The sequence below is a fragment of the Marmota marmota genome, unplaced genomic scaffold, assembly GCF_001458135.2.
Source record: "Marmota marmota marmota unplaced genomic scaffold, marMar, whole genome shotgun sequence".
NCBI classification, from domain to species: Eukaryota; Metazoa; Chordata; class Mammalia; order Rodentia; family Sciuridae; genus Marmota; species Marmota marmota.
Genome location: NW_026000185.1, coordinates 17,541,466 through 17,564,145, shown reverse-complemented (window position 1 = coordinate 17,564,145; position 22,680 = coordinate 17,541,466). Strand labels below are relative to the sequence as shown.

At 42.0% G+C, this 22,680-nt stretch overlaps 1 protein-coding gene across 1 annotated transcript; it reads left to right on the top strand.

Moving 5' to 3' along the window:
- Positions 1-6,442: 6,442 nt before the first annotated feature.
- Positions 6,443-20,197, top strand: Zkscan2 (zinc finger with KRAB and SCAN domains 2). The gene is made up of 7 exons (XM_015491578.2): positions 6,443-7,309; positions 8,368-8,554; positions 10,629-10,720; positions 11,080-11,206; positions 15,210-15,893; positions 17,225-17,716; positions 19,056-20,197. Exons 1-7 carry the CDS (start codon positions 6,905-6,907, stop codon positions 19,976-19,978), a joined length of 2,910 nt encoding a protein of 969 aa, XP_015347064.1. The 5' UTR covers positions 6,443-6,904; the 3' UTR covers positions 19,979-20,197.
- Positions 20,198-22,680: the final 2,483 nt, after the last annotated feature.

The window sequence follows — 22,680 nt, the reverse complement described above, 5'->3', positions numbered from 1 at the left end:
CAGTGATGGCAGAAAAAGAAATTAGTTAATACACATGAGATAGTTAAAACCGAGCCTGGCTCATAATAAGCACTTGACACACGTTAATGCAAGCATCAACCTGGACCCCCTTCCCAGGAAGCCCTGGGCTGCATGTATGTGTCTGATTGGGTGAGTGCCCCGGAGGAGCATGGGGGACACAATCCAACCCACAGCCTTTTCCCTTCTCTTCCGTCTGATCAATGATGTGGTGCTCTAGGGTGTGGGCCTGCCTCCTCCTCCTTCTTCCCATTTTCTCCCTTTTTTCATCAAGTCTGGTGGCCTTACGTAGAAGCCAATGGCCTCCAGACCTGTATCTGCATTCCTGACCTCTCCATTGCGGTCGACCCAACTGTCAGCTTGACACTTATATATCTAATAGGGACCCCGAAACTATTGTGCCTAAAACAAGATTAGTGATTTTCCCCTGCGCCTCTCCATCCCAAACCCACATTACTCTCATTAGAAGCCAAAATTTCCTCTAACCTATGTGCACAATGTCATCTTCTATCACTTCACTTGCCAATGCTAAGCCCCTACCATCTCTCCCCCATCAACACACTGTAGTAACGTCAACCCAGTTGTTCAAATCGAAACACCAGGAGCCAATTCTCGATTCCTCCCTTTCTCTTAATGCTTCATCGCCAAACCTTTACAAACCTGACAGTTCCGCATCCAAAATATGTGGAACACATCCACCTTGCTCCCACTCTACATCCAAGCCATCATCATGTTTTGCCAGAACTAAATTCATAGGCCTAGGTCAACTCGCCTTCCCTTAACTTGTCCCCTTCCAACCCAATCTCAACATCATCGCTGTGGCTCTACCACATCAAAAAAAAAAAAAAAAAAAAAAGCCAATCATTCCACTCCTAGCTGAAAACCTTTATGTGCCCATTTTTTGGAATCAATTCCAAACCTTTCCACATGGACTGCAAGGCTCCTTCTACGTGGTCTGGCCCCTGCCCGGCCTTGTAATTGACCCTGGCCTCATGTCTCACAGCTGCTCATGATGCCCCAGCCATGGTGGATTCCTTCCTGTTGATAGAACAGCTCACAGTTTCCCTCCCTGAGATCTCTGTGTACATTTAACACTCTCCCTTCCAGGGATGCTTTTCCATAAACTCTGCATTCATATGGCTCCTTATCACCCTTCAGAGCTCAGCCCAAATATCAAACCACAAAAAAAGGCCTTTTTTCTTGATCAAGTTTTCTAAAGTAACTCCTGCCCCATTACTCTGTGTCCATCATCCTTTTTTCCTCTTGGCATTTACTACAGCTGGAAATTCTCCTGCTTCTGAGCGTGTCTGCTTGGCACACTGTCGGCCGCCTCCTCCCATCTCCACTAGAGTGGAGTCTCCTGAAGGGCAGGAATCAGGTCTGTCTCACCACTGTTCAGTACTCAGTACTTGGCCTGAAAATAACTAGCTTCTAAATATGGGTGGGATGTATAGGTGAATAAAGAAATTAATAGACCTTAGGAGTCATTTTATTCGAATATACCCATATTTGAATAAATATACCCATAACTGAATATTTGAATAAAATATGCATATATAATATCTATTCATACATACGCACATGCACACACATATCAGCATACTATTTCCATAGCAGCTCTACCCCAAGAGTATACACTAAGAATATACCCCAAGAGTATCCCAGAGCAGAGGTGGCCCTGCCTTCCCATAGCAATGAACATACTTTCCATTGCTCTCATTAGAAGCCAAAATTTCCTCTAACCTGTGTGCACAATGTCACCTTCTATCACTTCACTCGCCAATGCTAGGCTCGGTACACTCAACTACATACCATCACCTGAAATGCCACTGAGGTCATGATGTTCTCTCTGGAACACCTTTCTCTTTCCCCCTCCTGCTTAGCATCCTTTGAGACTCCAAGAGCCTGTTGGTAGCTTGAGGGGCTGGGACTCTGCGCTACCTGGAAGTAGGCTTTCATAGATACCTCTACCACATTCACTCTAATGAATGACAGTTCTAACTGTCTCCATTTTACTGTTAATACTTTGAGGAAAGGGGTTTTGCCTTATGTTATCTATCTCCCTAGTGCCTAGCATACTGCCTTATAAAGAAGTATACAGCCAAGAAAAGTTGTTGGGTACCATATATGCATATCAAGAAATAGTTGAGGCTGGGGGTGGAGCTCAGTGGTAGAGTCTTGCCTAGCGTGCACGAGGTCTTACATTCAGTCCCTATACACACACTCATTTGAGTATACTTCATTATTGTGTTCCTTGATTGAGTCAAAAGAACCAGAATATTTTAATATTTATTCTGACAGTTCTCTGGCCAGTGGGAAAGGCAATTTTTAATTTTTGAAATGAAAAACTATGTCAATTACACCTTGGTTAACTTGAAAATATTAATACTGTGTCTGAAATAGACACTTCAATACCTACCTATCTAACCTTTTCACTCTGGGAAAACTTTTCAATTTTTAAAGAAATGGATTGGATTTTCAGAGCATGAAAGAAATGAAAAGTAACTAGTTATTACTAGAAATTTTTCCACGCTCGGAGTCTGGGGTCCTTTTTAAATTTACCTTAACAAGGTATAGATAGCACTTCTTCAAACTAGTGCACATTTAATGTCCAACTTTATGGTAACCCTACATTAAATTCCACTGGTTAAAAACAAGTAGTTCTTTGGGTTTTGTGGCCAAAGTGCTGGCGGATCAGCACCATGGACAGAGCAATGCCGCCTGCACAGTCCCTCTTAAGCTGTTTGTGAAATGACAGCTGTGGTAACAGATGTTTTACCCAGGAAACACTGATGTGAGTGCTCTTCTTGGGATCACAGGAAGACAGTGCCTCTGGGTTCGAATAAACATAGAGGATACAGGTCTTGAGAATACAACCACTCCTCCAAGAGGTCTCTGAGTACAGTGTACCCTGCTTCACTTATTGACCTATATTGATTCACTACTTTTTCAACAATCTGCTTTTCTGTTCCCAAGGCACAAACTTTCATGCTGAACCAAATGTAAATACCTAATTAGCACATGTGGAGGGCTCCTGTTCTTTTTAACCTGCACAGTGTCAATGATTCTTTTTTTCTTTTGCAAACCATTCTTCAAACAAATAGGCTGGTGTTTTATTTTGAATGGCATAAAGGGATTATTGACACAATTAGGGAAGGTTTGTGGCATCAAAGTTCTATGTCTAAAAAGAGAGTTCCTATCTTTCAGCAACAGATTCTGATAGTTACAAGGAAGATATTGTTTCAGAATTTGTTTTAAAATAATCTGGGTTCAGGGGAGTGGGTAGAGGTATAGGGAAGACAAGATTGCCCATGAGTTGATATTTGTTAAAGTTGGAGGACAAAAACACGAGTTAATGTTTTTTTGCGGGGGGGGGGGGGCGGGGAACCAAGGATTGAATTTAGGGGCACTGGACAGCTGAGCCACACCCCCAGCCCTATTTTGTACTTTATTTAGAGACAGGGTTTCACTGAGTTGCTTAGCAAGCCACGATGTTGCTCGAGCTGACTTTGAACTTGCAATCCTCCTGCCTCTGCCTCCTGAATCGCTTTATTTTATGTTTGAAATTTCCCATTAAAAATATACATAGGCATGGGTATGTACTGAGAGGCCATCAAAACATAACAGTAATTCCCAAGGATCCAGTGATCCAGCCCCTAAGAGATAATGAGGCAGAGATTTTTGTCTTGCTAAAGTCCATGAGATAGAGCAGGAAGTTTGATGCTCACGGATCTTCACTTTCCTCTGGAGCAAGATGTCTCAGGAAAGCAATTCCATGACAGAAATAAAAACTTCTTATGCACCTCCTTGACAAAATGCAGCAGGGAGCAGCCTGGAGTTGCAGGGACTGGGGCTCAGCGTAAGGTTGGGATGCCTGGTCGTGGTGAGGGGTCCGAGGCCAATGCACTGAAGATTTAGGTCAGAATCCAAACAACAAAATAAAACAACAGTAAAAACTGACAAGGTGAATATAATACAGCAGGAAGACACATCCAAAAACTTCCTGTGGGGAATCTCCTGTGGGCTTTTCATGCAGCAGCCATATCCAAAGCAAGTAAGTAAAGAGATTAGCGGCAAAATGAGTGTAAAAGTGCTTTAAAAAAACATGACACCATGCAGGCCTGGGAAACACTGCTCACATCCCATGGACAGAGGAGGAGGTTGGCTGAGTGCCTCTAGAAGTGAAACACTGTTTGAAACTCCTGGCACAAAGTAGTTCTAAAAAATAACAGCAGAGCCAGGTACGGTGGTGCCCACCTGTAATCCCAGCAGGGAGGCTGAGGGAGGAGTTCAAAGCCAGCCTCAGCAACCTAGTGAAGCCCTAAGCAACTTACTGAGACCCTATCTCAAAAAATAAAAAGGGCTGGGGATGTGGCTCAGTGGTTAAGCGCGCAGAGTTCAATCACCCGTACCAAAAAAAGAAAAATAAAAATACAATCTAGTGAGGAAGACAGGTATTTTTTCCAGTTTTTTAAAGTTGTGAGGATTTCATTTAAAAGGACTGTTTGCCAACTTTTTTAACTATCGGGACATGTGACAAGGCTTCAGTCTATACCCCTGCATGGCAACAAGAGGTTAAAATTAATGGCTGCTTCCTTCAGCAAGACTGGTGGCCTCTGATTTACCACAGTCTGCATCATTCCTTAACGTCACAGGTTGTCTTCTTCACTGTCATCTACCCGAGTCTTGCAGACTTTTGAGTTAGTGACCCCTGTTCCTAAGCTGCCAGGATACTTGCCTCTCCTAAAACTACCAAATGCCCCAAGGAGCATTTAAAAAAGACCCTATTCTTATCTGAACCTGAATTCTGGGTTACCGCTTCACCTGAAGTGTGGTAAGCCATTCTTATAGACCGTGGCCGCCATTAGAAGATGGCGCCAGCTTCCACTGTGGCCTGTGATAAACAACTCCTTTTATGGAGAGTTGGCGCGCAATCCCTTACCACCCTATGAGAGAGATCCACGTGGCGGCTTAGGATTGGGATGCGGGGGGCTTTATTAAGCTGTGCTTGGGCGTGTCGAGCAGCGGGCGCTAGAAGATGATACAGGACTCAAGGCCTGAATAAACTGCTGAAAGAAGAATCCTGTGTCGTGTTTTCCCTTGCCGGCGAGGGGTCGCGGCACTGAAGTAACCTTGGGAAATCACATCACCTTGCTGAGGTCTTTATACCCTCTAAAATGGAGGTGATCGTGTCTGCTTTATAGGATTTTTGTGGGGACCGAGCTTTGCCTAATTGGCTCTTAAACCCTTACCTTTGCAATGCTTCTTCAAAGAAATCTTCCCAGACCTCCTGACTAGCTCAAATCCTTCTCGGTTTCTCTTCTTGGTAGCACCCACCACAGTTACAACTATGCATTAGCTTAAGGTTCATTTGGCTAAAGCCTCTGTGTCCCATCAGACTGAAAACAATGACCGAGTTTTGCTTACCACCTATTAACACACTAGGCACAAAAAAAAGGTGCTCAATAAATATAATTTTTAATAAAGTCACATAAAAGTTTAATGTATTATCCTACAAAGAAAAAAAAATAACCAGAAGGAAAGCTGTGTCATGACTGCTACAACCCCTGGGACATACTAGATAGATTCCCTCTAACACCCGTTATCTACATGGTACTCTGAGCCTTTAGACTGAGAGAATTTGCACCTCAAATTCTAACTATACCTGTGAGGCACGAAGGTCACTAAGGTATATTTTCCAAGGAGCTACCTACTCCTACAACAAGGATTTCTGTTTTGTCCCCCGATGCATGCCAAATGCCTAAAACACTGCCTGGCGTGAGTAGATGCTCAGTTAATACATAAGGATGAAAGAATATGCATGGTTCCCGGGAAAGCCAGCTACTGGTCTTAGAGCACCTCCCGACGGCACTGGTAAAGTGAAGCTGGAGCCCGTACCGACTTTGTCCCAGAAGTCCCCTCTGATCACACTTAGCCACGCCGACTTCCCCAGACCCCAGGGCAGTAAGAATCCCCAAACCGGAGGGCGACACCTCCAGCGGCCCCCGGGGTGGTGAAGACGGCGCAATCCTCCCGCAGGGGACGCTGTTCCCCACAGCGGGCTCCCCACGCTCCAGCCGTCCATCCGAGGTTCCCTCCACCGGACTCGCAGCCACACGGACCACGATCCCTCCGCCACGAGACCGGTGACCCTCGCCGGACAAAGGAGTCCCCGCTCCACGGGGCCTCCTTGCGCGGCAGCGCCCCTTCCCCAGTGGTGCCGCTCCCGCTGCCTAGAGGGAAGACTCTGGCTCCCCATCCCTGTTCTGTTTCGCCGTCTCTATCCCACTGACAGCTCAAGCCCTGCTGTGTCCCTCCGCGGCAGCCCGCGCATCCCTCCTCTCTTCTAAGTCCCTCGGCCGCCAGACACCGCGCTGCGCGCTCTCGCGAGAGTACACCACGCAGCCCCTTCCCCCAGCCCCTCGCCGCGAGGAAGCCCCTGCGGNGGGCGGGGCCCGCACATCCGGCCCCACCCACGCGGGCCTCGCCTCCCAGAGCTGGACCCCGGGGCGTCTGACACACCCCCTCCAGGCCGGCCGCCTCCGCCCATCCTTTCCTCAGTCGGTTTGATTTCCTCCCAGTCCTTGAGCCTCGCTCCCTGTCCCCGACATTGCACTGAAAGGAATGCACCCTGGAAATCACATTGCGGGCGGGGTCATTTCTTGTTTGCTGAAGGGGCCGAGTTTGGGGACTTTTCAAGGGCCTAGGACTGCCCTGTTCTGCTGACACTGCCAGGGGGGTTGGTTTGGTTTGGTTTTTTAACCTGCCTCCCATCCCACACTTTAGAACATTAGGCAGAGAGCTCAGGGAGGCTTCTTGGGGCCCCCTCTTGGAGCTAGACTTGACATTGACACCACCCCGCGCCCCCCCCCCCCCCCGTTGGAGCATGGCTACGGCCCTGGATTCGGAGATTAACGTGCCCCTGGAGGTTGAGGGGTGCCTCATCATGAAGGTTGAAAAGGACCCCGAGTGGGCGTCGGAACCCATTCTGGGAGGATCAGAGAGCATTGAGTGTGAGACCTTCCGCAAATGCTTCAGGCAGTTCTCATATGAGGATGTGACTGGGCCCCATGAAGCTTTCAGTAAACTCTGGGAACTTTGCTGCCGGTGGTTGAAGCCAGAAATACGTTCCAAAGAGCAGATCCTAGAGCTGTTGGTGATCGAGCAGTTTCTCACTATTTTGCCGGAGAAGATTCAGGTCTGGGCACAGAAGCAATACCCGGAAAGTGGAGAAGAGGCCGTGGCCCTGGTCGTCCATCTGGAAAAAGAGACTGGGAGACTGAGACAGCAGGTGAGCAAGGATTTTGCAAATGTTTGCGTTTTCGAAAGAAAGGGGGTGAGAAAGACAGGATTGCATTGCAAGAAGTACTTATTATGGAAAGTTCAGTGCTACTAATAAGAGACCCTTAAAGTGAATATGCTTAAAAGAAGATTAGAATTTCATATTAAATAGAAAGAGAAAAAGTTTTGAACAAAAAATATTATCTTCCAAATGAAACTAAGCATTGCATCTAAATATGTTTTAATCCTTGGCATAATGTTTCCAGCAAAAGTATGAGAGAACACTACAGTTATGCTTCATAGGGTTTGACTTTTGCAGTTTGATCCTAAACAATGCTATTTTTGCACCCCTCCCAAAAAAGAGAAAAAACAGTTATCCCAGAATATTTTCTAATCCTTTAATATGCCAGCTAGTGTCTTCTGAAGCACTGAACGCTCTCAGTACCATGATCCCATCACTCATCTCCAATCTTACTCCTAGATCTTCATTTCTTGTGGCTCTGCATGCTCTTCTGGTTGTTTTTCAACAATCTCTCATTGACCTCATGAAATCCTGCATCATTTGCCAGGTTTGCAGTTTCACCTTGCACAGGATTTCCGTTGTGTAAAGATCTGAGTATCAGCAGGTTGCTGTGTTGACCTGGAATAGACAAATTGATGTGGGTAATGCAAAAGATTTCTGCTCACTAGTGAATACGTTTATGTTCTGAACCTAATAGACATGAGGGAGTTCAAATAATGTTTATTCTAGAAACTAAGTTGCTCTGTATTTTATTCCTGACAGATTTTCCCCCTCTTTGTAGCAATAAGGAGTACACTCCTGTTCCTTCTGCCCAAACTCCTGTACAGTGTGGTGAGACCAACACTCTCCGAGACTCCACCGGGAAAAGAATGAAATTTTCAGTGTTTCTCATGTCTTCTGTCCCTTATTTAAAATGTATATACATATGTATCTATCTGTGTGTGTGTGTGTGTGTGTGTGTGTGTGTGTGTGTGAGAGAGAATTGGGCCCCGATTTGGACCTCTTTCCCTTCCCTTTTCCATTATGGTATTGACTTTATTTCTTAGATCAGCAGTCCTATCCACTCTGAGAAGCAAGCCCCACTTGGAACAGTGTGGGAGGTAGCAGACTTTCAGCCAGCGCAGGTGGAGACCCAATCCAGGGCAGTGTCTCGGGAGGAAGCTGGAAGCCTCCACTCAGGACACCAGGAACAGCTGAATCAAAAGAGAGCACATCGGCCCTTACCCAAGAATGGTAAGAAGGAAAACAAAAACAAAAAAAGAAGAAGAATAGTAAGAAGGACTCAGAGCATGCCTAAAGCAAATATATATGTATTGCATCCCTGACACTGTAACTTGCACACAGTCATATTTGACTTGCTCAATACATGATTTCAGAGTGAATTGAATATTTGGGAAGAAAGATTTCATTAGCTTCAAGAGTTGGGCACTTAGACAACCTCATTAAAGAGAGATCTTAAAGGTGAAAACTGGGGAACCTTAGCATTGCCCAGCCAGCCTTGAGTCTTGTGAAATCTCCATTCTACAGTCAGCTTGTGTTTTCAATCCTCCCGTGTGTGTATTTGCTCTTGGCTGACCATAAACAACTTGAAAAACTCTGTGGAAAGGGAAACAAGTCCAGTGTTTCAAAACTGACTTGCGTAATGGCAATGAGAAGGATAACAGTAGTATGTCACAAAGAAGGGACACTGGTGTTCATAGCCACCCTAGACATGAATGAATCAAGTCAGATACAAGGAGGTGTACCACCCTGGCCTTCCCAGTTCTCTTCACGTCTCCTGAAGTATGGCTTCATATCAAGCTAAAAAAAAGAAAAAAAATGGAAAGGTCACTGGATTTACAATCAAAAGTCTTCTGTTTTTATCTTGACTCTGCCCCCCTTTTTGTGTGAGATCTTGAGCAAGTGATATGAAAAGGAGCATTAATACTAAGAGGATAAGACCTGGGACTTGAGAGACAGACCTGAATCCCATTTTTTATCTGTGTGGCCTTGGTCAGGTCACTTCTCAAACTTTCCTTTCTCTCCTATGTAAAAGGGAAATAACAAGGGTGTTAGCACAGATTTAATGAGGCAGTGTAAAATGGCTAGTGCATAATAAAGCCTGATACACATTAGCTTCCTTTCTCATAATGGCAAAATTTTTCTTAAACTTTAACTCTATTGGACCTACACAACCTTTCATCAAGAGGTTAGATTCACTACTACCATACCTGGGGTAGTACCACTCTCCAAGTTCTTTGCATTGCAAAGATTGGATGTTCTGAATTATCCAGAGTGTTCATTAGCATCAAAGATTTCATGGTCACATGGATTAGATGGTCCCAGGGACTTTATCTAATTAGTTATTCAAATAAATACCTATTTATGGTATTTCTGGATTTTACCATCCCAAGGTGATGAGGAATTTCTGAAGGCAATTAGCTTGTTCTTTTGAAGTACTAACTCTGGGATATAGGAGGACAGAAGTCTTGAGAGATGGGGCTGGGGTTGTGGCTCAGCGACAGAGTGCTCGTCTAGTATGTGCGAGGCCCTGGGTTCGATCCTCAGCACCACTTAAAAATAAATAAAGGTATTGTGTCCAAGTATACCTAAAAAATAAATATTAAAAAAAAGGAAATCTTGAGGGATGGATATCTCAGAAAGGTTAATTCATTCTAAAGGAAGATCCATGTGGATTTCAGGGAATAGGATGTTTTCAATGAAATTATTTAATTTGCTTCTGTAGAAAGAAGTGGAGCAAGCTTTTGAGTTCTTATGACAATATTAATACTTTGAGGAAAATATGACAATATTAATTCTTAGGTGCTTAAATTATGCTAATGGTCACAAATTAGTAACTTGCCCACCAAGTCAGACTTGTTTTGTTTCGCCTACAAAGAGTTTTTGTTTGGGGATTTTGTTGTTTGCTTTAAGGTTTAAGGTTTGAGATTTCATCAAAGTACAGATTTCCGGCTTCTCAAAAAATTAGAGGTTCTGGCTCTACTAGAGTCATGGTCTCCTTGCAGCAGCAGCTGGTACTGGGCAATGACTATGCCCTTTCAGCAGGGCGCGTGCTCTCCAGTTCCACATGCATGGCCCCAACCTGGCCCCTTTCCTGTGTACTTTACCTGCTTACTCCTTGAAAGCACTTGAGTTTGAGAGCCCAGCTTTAGGATAATATAGTTTCAGGCATTGCTCTGAACCCATTGAGAAAATTACCAATTTGTATCTTGTTGGTTTTAATACATTCTCATTTCTTGAAAGGAGAAGCATCAAGAATTAAATGGCCAGAGCCCAGAATGCTAATTGTTCCTTTTAATTTTTATAGCTCGGTCTTCTCCCTGGATTCCTACCCCTGCTGATGAATGGAATACCATAGATCAGGAGGTTACAGCTACACATCTATCTGCTGGGTCCCAGGTAAATTGTAATTGTCCTCTTTGGCCTTTCTCCTTCCTAGGGTGTTTAGTCACAATGATTTCCTGTGCTTCAGTATCCTCAGATTCTTATACTCTCTCCAAGAGACTTCTTTTCCAGAAAATATTGGACTCAGCCTTCTGAGTAATGGGACTCCTTGCTGGATCATCTCTCTTACCTTCTTTCATTTTCTGATTCTTTTTGTAGCTTTCGTAGTTATGCTTCTTTGGACACACAGTACACACTTGGCTCCTTAATTCTAGTTCTTCTTTAGGGCCCTTCTCTGCTTCATCCATGATCATTTCATCCTTTGAAGACCCGTGCAATTATCTTGGTAGTCACTGGTATTAGTGTTGTTTCAGGAACCAGTGAAAGATGTCCAGATGACAAGAGGCTTTTCCTATAAAAAGAGTGTGCATCAGATTCCTGCTCACAGACATCTCTACAGGGATATCAGGAAGGAGAGTGTTGGAACCATGGTCTCCCTAGGTAAGTATTCTTTCCTTTCATAGATTTAAAAAAAAAAAAAAAAAATCCTTGGGGATTGATTTCTTATATATTCATTCCAACTGGTGATAAAATGGTTAGATGTATTAATCCTTAAAGACTCTCCATGGGTTCTCTGGTGTAATCACTTTGCTGTGTTCTCTTATCTCACCCTTTTCTTCCTACCAATAGTAGTAATAATAATATAACTTAGTAATTAAAATATAGGAGAAGAATTGTATATTACTGTCACATTCAGAGTATAGAAAATGTAAACTTGCATCCACTAGACTAAAAGATTGATGAAGTCACAAAGACTCTTTTGCTCTTCTGTTAATTTATGTTTGATTGATTTTTTGTTATCCTATTCCTCTCTCCCCCTTTTCTTTATTTTACTCTAGCTTCCTGCATATTAGAGAAAACTTTCGACCTTTTGAGTTTCTGAGTTTGGCTAATTTCACTTAGCATAATATTCTTCATTTCCATTCATTTACCAGCAAATGCCATAATTTCATTATTTTTTATGACTGAGTAGAACTCCATTTTGTGTGTGTGTGTATGTGTGTGTATAGACATCACAATTTCTTAATCCATTCATCTGTTCATGGGCATCTGGGTTGATTCTGTAATTTAGCTATTGTGAATTGCCATACCGTGTTTTCATTTAAAATTAGTTTATAAAAATGGTTGTCCAGTGCGTCTTGGAAACTCAAACATCAGACTTCACAGGCCCTCTTTCCTGCACAGCAACAGTTGGCCAAATCTGAGGAAAGGGCTCCTACTCACCTGCCACAGTTCCCATTCCAGCCTCGAAGTCATTGCCTAATCAAATGCTGATGTTGTCCCATACCTACTTCTCTAGTGTAAAAAATAAAGAGCAGATCTCCATCTGCAGGGTTCCTTCAGAAGGGCTTGATGTGATGTTGCATCTGTAGGAGAATTCCAGCTGGGCATGGTGGTGCATGCCTATAATCCCAGTGAATCAGGAAGCTGAGGCAGGAGGATCTCAAGTTAGAGGCCAACTTCAGAAATTTAGCAAGACTATCTCAAAAGAAAAAAAAAAGTGAGGGATTGGGGTTCAGTGGTAAAGCACCCCTAATTTCAATCCCCAATACCAAAATCTCTAGAAATATTCTATAATGCTTCTATGCAGGTTGTATGGAAAATAACTAAATTTTACATACCTATTGGGGGCGTTAGATACTTTACAGGTGATTATTAATTTAATCTTCCTAGCACCTCTTTAAATAGGAAACTGAGGCTTAGAGGATTAAAAATAACCCCTGATAAAAAGTAAGTAAGCACTGTGACTAGGATTCAAATTTAAGACATGTTGATCTCTTCAATATTATAGGGCAGTAAACTCAATTTGCTTCCTACTCTTCCTAGTCTTTCCTATTAGCCCTACCAAAGTGTCTCCAAAAGTAATAAAATATTTTGTTTTCAGTAAATATTGGTGAAAAATATACTTTTACCAATAATTTTAAAATGTGAAGTAATAGAAAGTAGATTTTGGTCTCTTTTGAAGAAACATGTATGTACTTTGATGTATCTCAGACCATGAAGCTTAGTTACAAGATCTTACTAGAACAAGATCTCTAGAACTTACTCATGTTACAACTGAAGTTAGTACCTTTTGACCAACATCTCATTTCCCCCACCCCAAATCCCCTGTCAACTATCATTTTATTCTGAGTCCAAAGTTTTTAGATGCCCATATGAGATCATATGATGTTTGTCTTTGGCTTATTTCTTTTATTATAATGCCCTACAGGTCCATCCAACGTATCACAGATGACAGGATTTCTTTCTTTTTGTGACTAAATAACACTATATTTGACTGATTGATTGATTGATCTTTTTCCCTTTATTCTCACATTTTCTTCATCCATCGACAGACATTAGGTTGCCTCTGTGTCTTGACTGTGGTGAATAATGCTACAGTGAATATGAGAGTACAAATACCTCAAGATATGAATTTTATTTCCATCAGATACATACCTAGAATTAGGATTGTTGACTCACTTGATAATTCAGTTTTTAATTTTTTGAGGAATCTCGGTACTGTTTCCTGTGACAGTGATACCAGTTCACATTCCCACCAATAGTGCATGGAGTTCCATTCTCTCCACATCCTGTCCAGCACTTATTATCTTTTCTTTTTATGCTTTATTTTTTGTTGGTACATAATAATTATGCAGAATGCTGGGTTTCTTTATGGGATATTTGTAAATACATAAAAACATAATTTGATCAGTTTCACTCCCAATATCTCTCCCATCCCCCCAACTCCAACCTAATGGTGGTCTCTCTTCTACATTCATGACATCCTTTTTCTTTTTTTCCCTGTTTTTTTTTTTTTTCCCCTCTAGCTTCCACATACGAGAGAAAACACACAAGACTTTCTTTACTCTGAGTCTGATTTATTTTGCTCAAAATTATGTCCTCTGGTTCTATTCCTTTTCCTGCAAATGGTGTAATTTCATACTATATGGCTGGATAAAACCACATTCTGTATATGTACCACATTTTCTTTGTCCTTCTGTCTGTTGATAGACACAAGTCTGATTCCATAACTTGGCTGTTATAAATTGTGCTGCAGTTAATACAGGTATGCATATATCTCTTATGTATGCTAACTTTCAGTTCTTTTGAGTAAATACCAAAGAGTGGTAAGAGCTAGATCATACAGTAGTTCTATTGTTACACTTTTTTTGTGGAGCTGGGGGAAGTTCCAGGGATTGAACCCACAGCCTTGCATGCACTAGGCAAACATTTTACCACTGAGCTACATCCCCAGCCCTATTTTTAGCTTTTTTAGGAACCTTCATACTGATTTCCATAGTGGCGGTACCAGTTTTCATTCCTACCAACAGTGTAAAGAGTTCCTTTTCCCTGCATCCTCAGCAGCGTTTATTGTTATTGTGTTATTGATGATTGTCACTCTAACTGGAGTGAAACAAAATCTCAGTATACTTTTGATTTGCATTTCCCTGATAGCTAAAGATATTGAACATTTTTTTCATATGATTGTTGGCCATTTGGTTTGATGTTAGCCATTCTAACAGGTATGAGATGATATCTCATTGCCTTTTTTTAAATTGTCTTATCAGATAGATGGTTTGCTTGTAGTTTCTTATCTCTTCACTTTGTCGACTGTTTCCTCTTGCTGTACAAAAGCTTTTTAGTTTAACATCTGGCTTATTTTTGCTTTTGTTGTCTGTTCTTTCAGTGTCATATCCAAAAGTCATTGCCAAGACCAGTGTCGAATTGCTTTTTCCCTATGCTTGCTTTGAGGAGTTTTATGGTTTCAGGTCTCACATTCAAGTTTTTAATACATTTTGAGTTAATTGTTGTGAATAGTGTAAAATAGGTGTACAATTTCAGTCTTTGGCAATTGGATATTCAGTTTTTTCAACACCATTTATTGAACAGATTATCCTTTCCCAGTGGTGGGTTCTTGACACCCTTGTCAAAGGTTAGAAGACCATGCATGAATGAATTTATTGTTGGGCTCTATTCTATTGCACTCTCTGTTTTTGTCAGTATCATACTATCAGTAAGTAGCTTTTTAATGTAGTTTGACAAAACATCTTTACTTCAAATCTCTCATAGCTATTTGTTGAGGTGACCAGGGAGGCAGTGTAGGGTGCAGATGCTAGCACAGTTGATTTGTGAGTAACAAATACCTATTAGGAGCTTACTCTGAACCTTACACAATGCTATCTACTGAGGGAATCAAAGGTAGTAAAATATGTTTCTTAACCTTAAATGTATTCCTACAAGAACTAGATAGGAGAAGTGGTACATATGGAAGAAGTAAAATGAGATGACTAGGAGATGATTATGCCAGAGAAGTCTTACAAGAATAACCACAGCATGCATTGGCCCCATTGAGCAAGGCTTTGGCCTAAGCACATGGTCCAGGAGGGCATGTCATAGCAGAAGATTGAGGCATGCAGTAACGACATCTGTGCCTACCATGAAATGTGTTTTCTTACCACAGGAAGTACAGTGTCTACATCTAACAAGATAAGCCGGTTGGAACAAAGAAAGGAGCCATGGACCATAGGTCTCCATTCCTCTAATAAAAGGAATATACTACGAAGCAACTGCATCAAGGAAAAGTCAGTTCATGCTATTCAGATTCCTGCCAGGAATGCAGGGAAAACATGGAGAGAGCAGCAACAGTGGGGTTTAGAAGATGAAAAGATAGCAGGTGTGCACTGGAGCTATGAGGAAACTAAGACTTTCCTTGCAATTCTCAAGGAGTCTCGCTTTTATGAAACACTTCAGGCTTGTCCCCGAAATAGCCAGGTATATGGTGCTGTGGCTGAATGGCTGCGAGAATGTGGCTTCCTCCGAACACCAGAACAGTGCCGGACCAAGTTTAAAAGTCTTCAGAAAAGCTATCGAAAAGTGAGAAATGGCCACCTTCTAGAACCATGTGCCTTCTTTGAGGACATGGATGCTTTATTGAACCCTGCTGCCCATGCTTCATCCACCGATAAGCCAAAGGAGGTGATACCTCTCCCAAGGCTAAAGAGAATTGGTATCACTGCTAGAGAACAGATTAGTCTGGTAGAGGAGGAGGAAGCTGCAGAAGAATCTGACGGTGATGAAATAGGCATTGAATTTATCCGAAAGTCTGAGATTCGGGGTGCTCCTGTCTTGTTTCAAAACCTGAGTGGTAAGAATTGTATTTTGTTTCCCTGTTATGAAAACAGAAGTGTGGTCTGTAGAAAAGGGGATAGATGTGAAGCCACTAAACCTGGAGAGTGCTATCACACATCCTGCTGCTTTCACTGTGATGTGAATCCCATGAAAATACCTCAATGTCTATTGCTGCCCCCAGTGCAGCTTAGTGACAGCACTGAGCAGCCCTGGGGTTTAAAGCATAGCATGAATGCTGAGTGTCTGAGGCCTTGTGGAAGGAAGACAGATGAAGTTAAAGGGGTCCAAGGATCTAGTATTATCCAAGAATTGGATTCTAATAAGTCAAGAATACATTATTATATCACCTAGGATGACCAGTAAAATAATATGTAACAAGAGTGAAAAAACATGAATTTTTTTGCTTAATGTAAAAGAAGACAAGAAAGATAAAAAGAATACAAAATAGATAAGTCAAACAAAAAATGATATATATATATATAAATTCAAATGTATCATTAATTACAAACTTACAGTACTAAGATTATCACACATTAAAAAAACAGCTTATATGTTGCTTACAAGAGATGCATCTTAAATATAAGAACTCAAGAGATATTAAAAATTGAAAAAATAAAGAGGCACCATGCAAAAGAAAGCTAGTGTTGACTATTTGGGGACAGAGACATACATAATTAAGCTGTCAGTTAATAGCTGTTTGATGGTAGATGAATCATGTAACCATACTGGGCTTCATTTGCCTCATCTATACTATATGAGTCAAGACTACCTCACAGCATTATTATTAGGGTTCTATGGAATATAGAGAGGAAGGCATTCTGAAAATGCTAAAATACAGTGTAACTATTAACCACTGTTACTGGTACTATCTTCTCTACCCCACTAATCAGGGAAGTTCCCGTTGAGTGTTTCTGTCCCCTGTTCTTAATCACATGGGAAAGATACTTCCAGACAGCTAAATTCTTGAGTCTCCAGAGCAGTGGCAGATTTGGGATACTATACCTTTATTCTTCCAAATAAACTTTAAGATCAGTTTATCAATTTCATTGAAAAAAACTCTGTTGGAATTTTTACTTCATAGATTCATTTAAGACCTGATATCTATATAACTTGAGTCCACTTGTTCAGAAACATTCTCTTATTTTTTTTCTGGTTCTTTCACGTCTTTCAATAAAATATTATACATTTTTTATATAGACATCCTTATTTCTTGCAAAGTATATTCCTCTGCGTATCACATTTCCTGTTGCTACTACAAATAGCATTTCTTTTATAACCCTTAAATTTTGTAATGTATATAAAATAGCCTCCAGACTCCTTATCTCTGAACTTTATCTTGAATGATAGGTGTGCATTGGGGCTACGAAGAAACCAAGACTTTTCTTGATATTCTTCGTGAAACTCGGTTTTATGAAGCACTTCAAGCCTGTCATCGGAAGAGCAAGTTGTATGGGGCTGTGGCTGAACAACTGCGAGAGTGTGGCTTCCTGCGGACACCAGAACAGTGTCGAACCAAATTCAAAAGCCTGCAGAAGAGTTACCGCAAAGTGAAGAATGGCCACGTGCTGGAGTCCTGTGCGTTCTACAAGGAGATGGATGCCCTCATTAATTCTCGAGCATCTGCGCCTTCCACAAACCCCCCAGAAGAAGTCCCATCACCCTCAAGGCAACAAAGAGGGCATGTTGAAATGGAACCCCAAGGACCTATAGACTGGGAACCTGAGGACACCTCACAGGAGGCAGTAATAGAAGATTCTGGCAGTGAGAAGATGAGTGAGGAAGAAATTATACCAGAGCCAGAATTCCAGAGACCTCCAGGTCTACTGCAAAGCCCAAATGGTAAGGATCTCCTAAGGTTCTAGTCTAAAAGAGGAGAAGGTACAACTTACTGAAAAATCAGATCTGGCACAGACTCATGCACACTTATTCATTCAACATATATTTGAGTGCCATGTGCTGTTTCAGGAAATAGCAAGGAATGAAACAGGTCCTGTATTCATGGTGCTTCCATTCAAAGGAGGTACTCACCTACTCAGTCTAGTCACTCATTCTAGTGACTCAGCCTTTAGGATCTCTGGTTTGGTTTTGTCTGTATGGGTCAGATGGTGTTTTATAATTCCTGGAAATGCTGTGGGGAAGAACTTGGAATTATGCGTGAGAGAAAATGGGTGAAGGAGGTGTATCAGTAAGTTTAAATCAGAAACATCTCAGTCATGTGTGGTGTACATGAGAAAAAAGAGGCAGAAACAAAATGAGAGAGAAATAAATCATTTTAGTCCTGAACTCCACCACTGTATTTCTTGCTGACTGCTAAATTTTAGTCAAACTAAAATCACCATCTTCCTTCCCACACCAATGCAGATGAGGTAAGAAGTAAGAGATTCATGGGAGTTCACTATACATACTGTTCTTTATTTTTCTGTATTTTCTGTTCAAATTTATCAAAATAAGAAATTAATTTAAAAAATCACATGACCAAGAAGGAATCAGAACCAGAGTTATATGATTCTAAAGCTTGTGTCACTTCACCATGTTGTACACTCTGTCCAGAAAACATCATAGAAAAGCTGGATCCAAGGTATGCCTTGTACTAAAGTAGGATGTAAATGAACAAGTAAGGAGAAAATAATTCCAACTTTATAAACGAGAATTAAGGTTTGGTTAGTGTGGTCAGTGGGATAGACAGAAAAACAAAATTACAAGGCCATCTAAGAAAAAAGAATACTCTTGAGTGGGATGTGATTAGCTGATGTTGAATTCAGAACTCCCTTGAAGAACCTGGACTTGGTCACTAGAATCTACTAAAGACTGGTTAATGTAGAATACTTTAGTATTGATTTGAAATAATGAAAACAGGTGAATCAGAACAGAACTTCAGGGAGATAAGCCAAGTTGCTTCCATGTTAATCAGAACATGCATGGGGAATAATGGTTTGGATTATAATTCAATTGAATTATATTCAATTCAGAAAACATTTCTGAAGACCTACTCTGTACCAGATGTTTGTTTCTGGCCTGTTTATGGAACTGAAGGAGAATCCAGGATAAGGAAATCCGGGAAGAGTCCCAGGATCTGAGACCCACAAAATGTACAGGAATCATAAACACCAAACCTTGCAAGCCAGGTTGTTTTTGTTAACATAGGATTTGTGTGAAATTTATATTGTCTTTTTTTCAGATTTTGAAATTGGAAATAGTATCAAGGAGGACCTAACACAGGTAATCTATAAGGACACAGAACCTCACAGAGCATTAATAGAAAAGTCTAAAAGAGTCATTTCCCAGAACATTGATTCCAGTAAGTATCGTAAAAGGGAGTGCATCTCAGGAAGACAATGGGAAAGCCTTCAAGGAATTAGACAGGGAAAGCTGATGCCTCAGCCTAGAGATCTAGGGAAAGCTGTGGTGCATCAGAGGCCTTTCATGGGGAGGAGACCTTACAGACTGCTCAAGTATGGAGAAAGCTTTGGCAGGAGTGCTCGTCTTATGTGCCGGATGCCCCACCAGAAGGAGAATCCATACAAGTGTAGTGTCTGTGGCAAGTGCTTTGGTAGAAGCAGAAGCCTCATCCGACATCAAAGAATCCACACAGGAGAAAAACCTTTTAAGTGTCTTGACTGTGGCAAAAGCTTTAATGACTCCTCAAATTTTGGAGCCCACCAGAGAATCCACACAGGGGAGAAGCCGTACAGATGCACAGAGTGTGGGAAGTGCTTCAGTCAGAGCTCTAGCCTTATCATCCATCAGCGGACCCACACCGGTGAGAAGCCCTATCAGTGTGGAGAGTGTGGGAAAAGCTTCACCAACAGTTCCCACTTCAGTGCCCACCGCAGGGTACACACTGGGGAGAATCCCTACAAGTGTGTAGACTGCGAGAAAAGCTTCAATAACTGCACAAGATTTCGAGAACACCGGAGAATACACACTGGAGAGAAGCCCTACGGATGTGCCCAGTGTGGCAAACGTTTCAGTAAGAGTTCTGTTCTCACCAAACACCGGGAAGTTCACATGAGAGAAAAGCTTCTGCCACACCCGACCTCTGTGTATTTGCCGGAGAACCCCCTGAAGGGGAAGGCCGAGGAGCTCAGGAGGACTCTTTGATGAGGAGCTCCTCTCTCCTGCCACACCCCTTTAGCCAGCTCACCCTGATCTCACTCTTGAAGCAATCTTTTCTTAGCTCTAAAGTGTAATTCCCAAGATAAACTTGGGAGTATAAATAAATTAGACTTCCATCTTGTTCTCACCTCTGCCTCTAACTCGATTAGTCTGTCCCTTTCCTGTGTATCTCCACTTCACCTTTAATAAAGTGGAGAAGATTTATTGTCTGAGTTTAAAATGAAATTCTCTTCAGTGTTGAGGCCACTGCTCTTGGATTGCTAAATTCAGCAACATTCAAGATCCTTCCATGTGGGTGAGAGTGGTTTTCAAGGGGATAACTGCTGAAAGGTTTTTGTTGTTGTTGTCTACTACACAAGATCCTGGATGCAGCTTGATAACCGATTTTCACACACGGGTAGAGCTCTCAGGAGTCTGATCAGAACTCTATCAGATCCATCTCTGTGTGAAGATATTTACAAAAGGAGAGTGAACATTTTATAGCTTCCTTCAGAAGCCTATTATGGTACCTTTTTTGTGTCAAGAAGTTGATCCAGGTAGCTAGGGGAGACTCCCTGTGTTGTCACTGAGATAGTTTTACTAATGCCTTGCCCTCCATCAAGAGGAGAGCAGTTGATCCCCATCATCTGTTTCTGTACCTGAAGACTTAAATCCCTGTGGTTGCTGCTCTTGCAGGCTGCAAGTAACCCCAGTTCCTTTTGCTGTTTCTCCTGAGTCTTACACTTACCTCTTAATTGTTCTGGGTGCTCTCTTCTGACTCTTCTGGACTACCATGCCTTCTGAAGATTGAAAGGATGCATGCTTATGATGTGTCTCATCAAATTAGGGTTTCAGGCACATTCTAATTTTACCTGATAACTCCTCTTGCTCTTACCTAAAATGTGACTGGTGATATGTTGGCCTGTCTTATACCTCCCACCCCCACATGTCAGTGTAATATTAGACATTTAGTGTTTCTAAAATTCTAAGGGAATAGGGAAGAAGTGAGAGAGACCTGAAACATTTAATATTTCTAGGACCATTGGACCCCTTAGGGCTGCTTTGGATCAGAGAGCCACCCCCATCCAGACCAGCACTTCCAGGCTGGCTGTTAGACATGCCAAGTCTCTGCTCTGAGGCTTCTAGTCCCTGTTCATAGGGTCATGAACCTAACTGTAGAGCCCTGAATAAATATGCAGCTCTACAGCTCACTGAGCAAAAGTGGAAATATTTATAGAAACTTCCAATCCAGAACACCATGTGTGGTTTTTTTTCATTTATCTGATTTGTCAAAAAAATATCTGATAATCTACCCCCCCATACACACACACACACACACACGCACACACGCACCACTATCCCAGTAAATACTGGCAGAAAGGTTACATGGGGGATAGGGAATTCATATGTGGAATTACAGAAGAAATCCAGGAATTTGATCTTCCAAAACCAGTTGTTCCAGGACAAGGCCCATGGCATTTATACCTTTAGTACATAGGTAACCCATGGTGGCTTTGCTTGGGGGAGCAAGACGTCACAAATTTAGTGGAAAGATAACCAGATTCAGGGCTGTGTGTAGATCATTAGTTTGCTTTAATTTTCCTCTGTTAAATGCTCTCTAAAAGATATCTAGAAGTAATACTTTTTCCTTTGAGTACGCTTGAGTCTTTTGAAACCTGTTCAGCAAAGTACCAAGGAAGGTAGACCGTAGAAAGAAATTCAGTGTATGGTGCCAGAGTAGGGTATGGCCTGTTGGAAGACAGGTGACTCAGGTAAACATGGGTAAACGTTTCTGATGTACATTGGTTGGAAGTGTTATGGCTGTTCACCTCTCAGTAGTGGATCCCCCATGGTGTCTGGATTCTATAGACTTCTAAGAGTGTGTGTGGTTCCATGTTGGTATTGTGCCTGGCACAGTGAGAAGCGTGTGGTGCCAGTGGGTTTGTGCTTCTGTTGTAGTGTAGACGTCCTGGAATTCAACTCTAGAAAATGCACATTAATATAAATCATCACTTAGTAATACATACACAGGATTGATGATTATAGGGAAGCATGATTCAGGAAAGTAGTGACTTACTCATAAGTATTTACTAAGCACTGTTATGTATAAGACTGTGTTCTAGATGCAGCAAGGGGTACAAAATGAAAAAGGGAGAGTGGTGCCTGTCTTCAAGGAGATTAGGATAGAGACAGTATCACAGCAGAGGCAATGCCAGCTCCCCCGTGCTGATTACAAAAGGTCAGTAACATGGGAGGAAGTCACCGTTGCTTACTGAGGAGTTTCTCTAAATTGCAAATCTAAGATCTAAAATTTGGTACCTCTGTCTCTCACACCTCCCCAGGGCAGAAAGGGTCAAGGCCTATTCCATCTGCAGTGGAGAAATGGCTGGCCTCAAGCTGAGGTGGAATTGGTTCCCTGCCTATGTTCCTAGTTGTAAATGGGCTATTTGGCATGTGGTATCTTGTCGACCTTCTCCATTCTAAAGAAATAGAAGACCTCTCCCACTTTGTAGGTCAGTGCACCTTGTTTCCCTGCGTTTTATCTTTTTTTCATGCTAAGGCATGAAATTTAAAATAGATGATCATGTTTTGAGTAATATGTTTTTCTGTATCACATCACATTGCCTTTCTAGAGATCCATAGGAAAAGGGTTTTTTAGGTCATAGTACCAGGAAATGCTCTGATCCTAAGCAAGAACAAAACAGGCT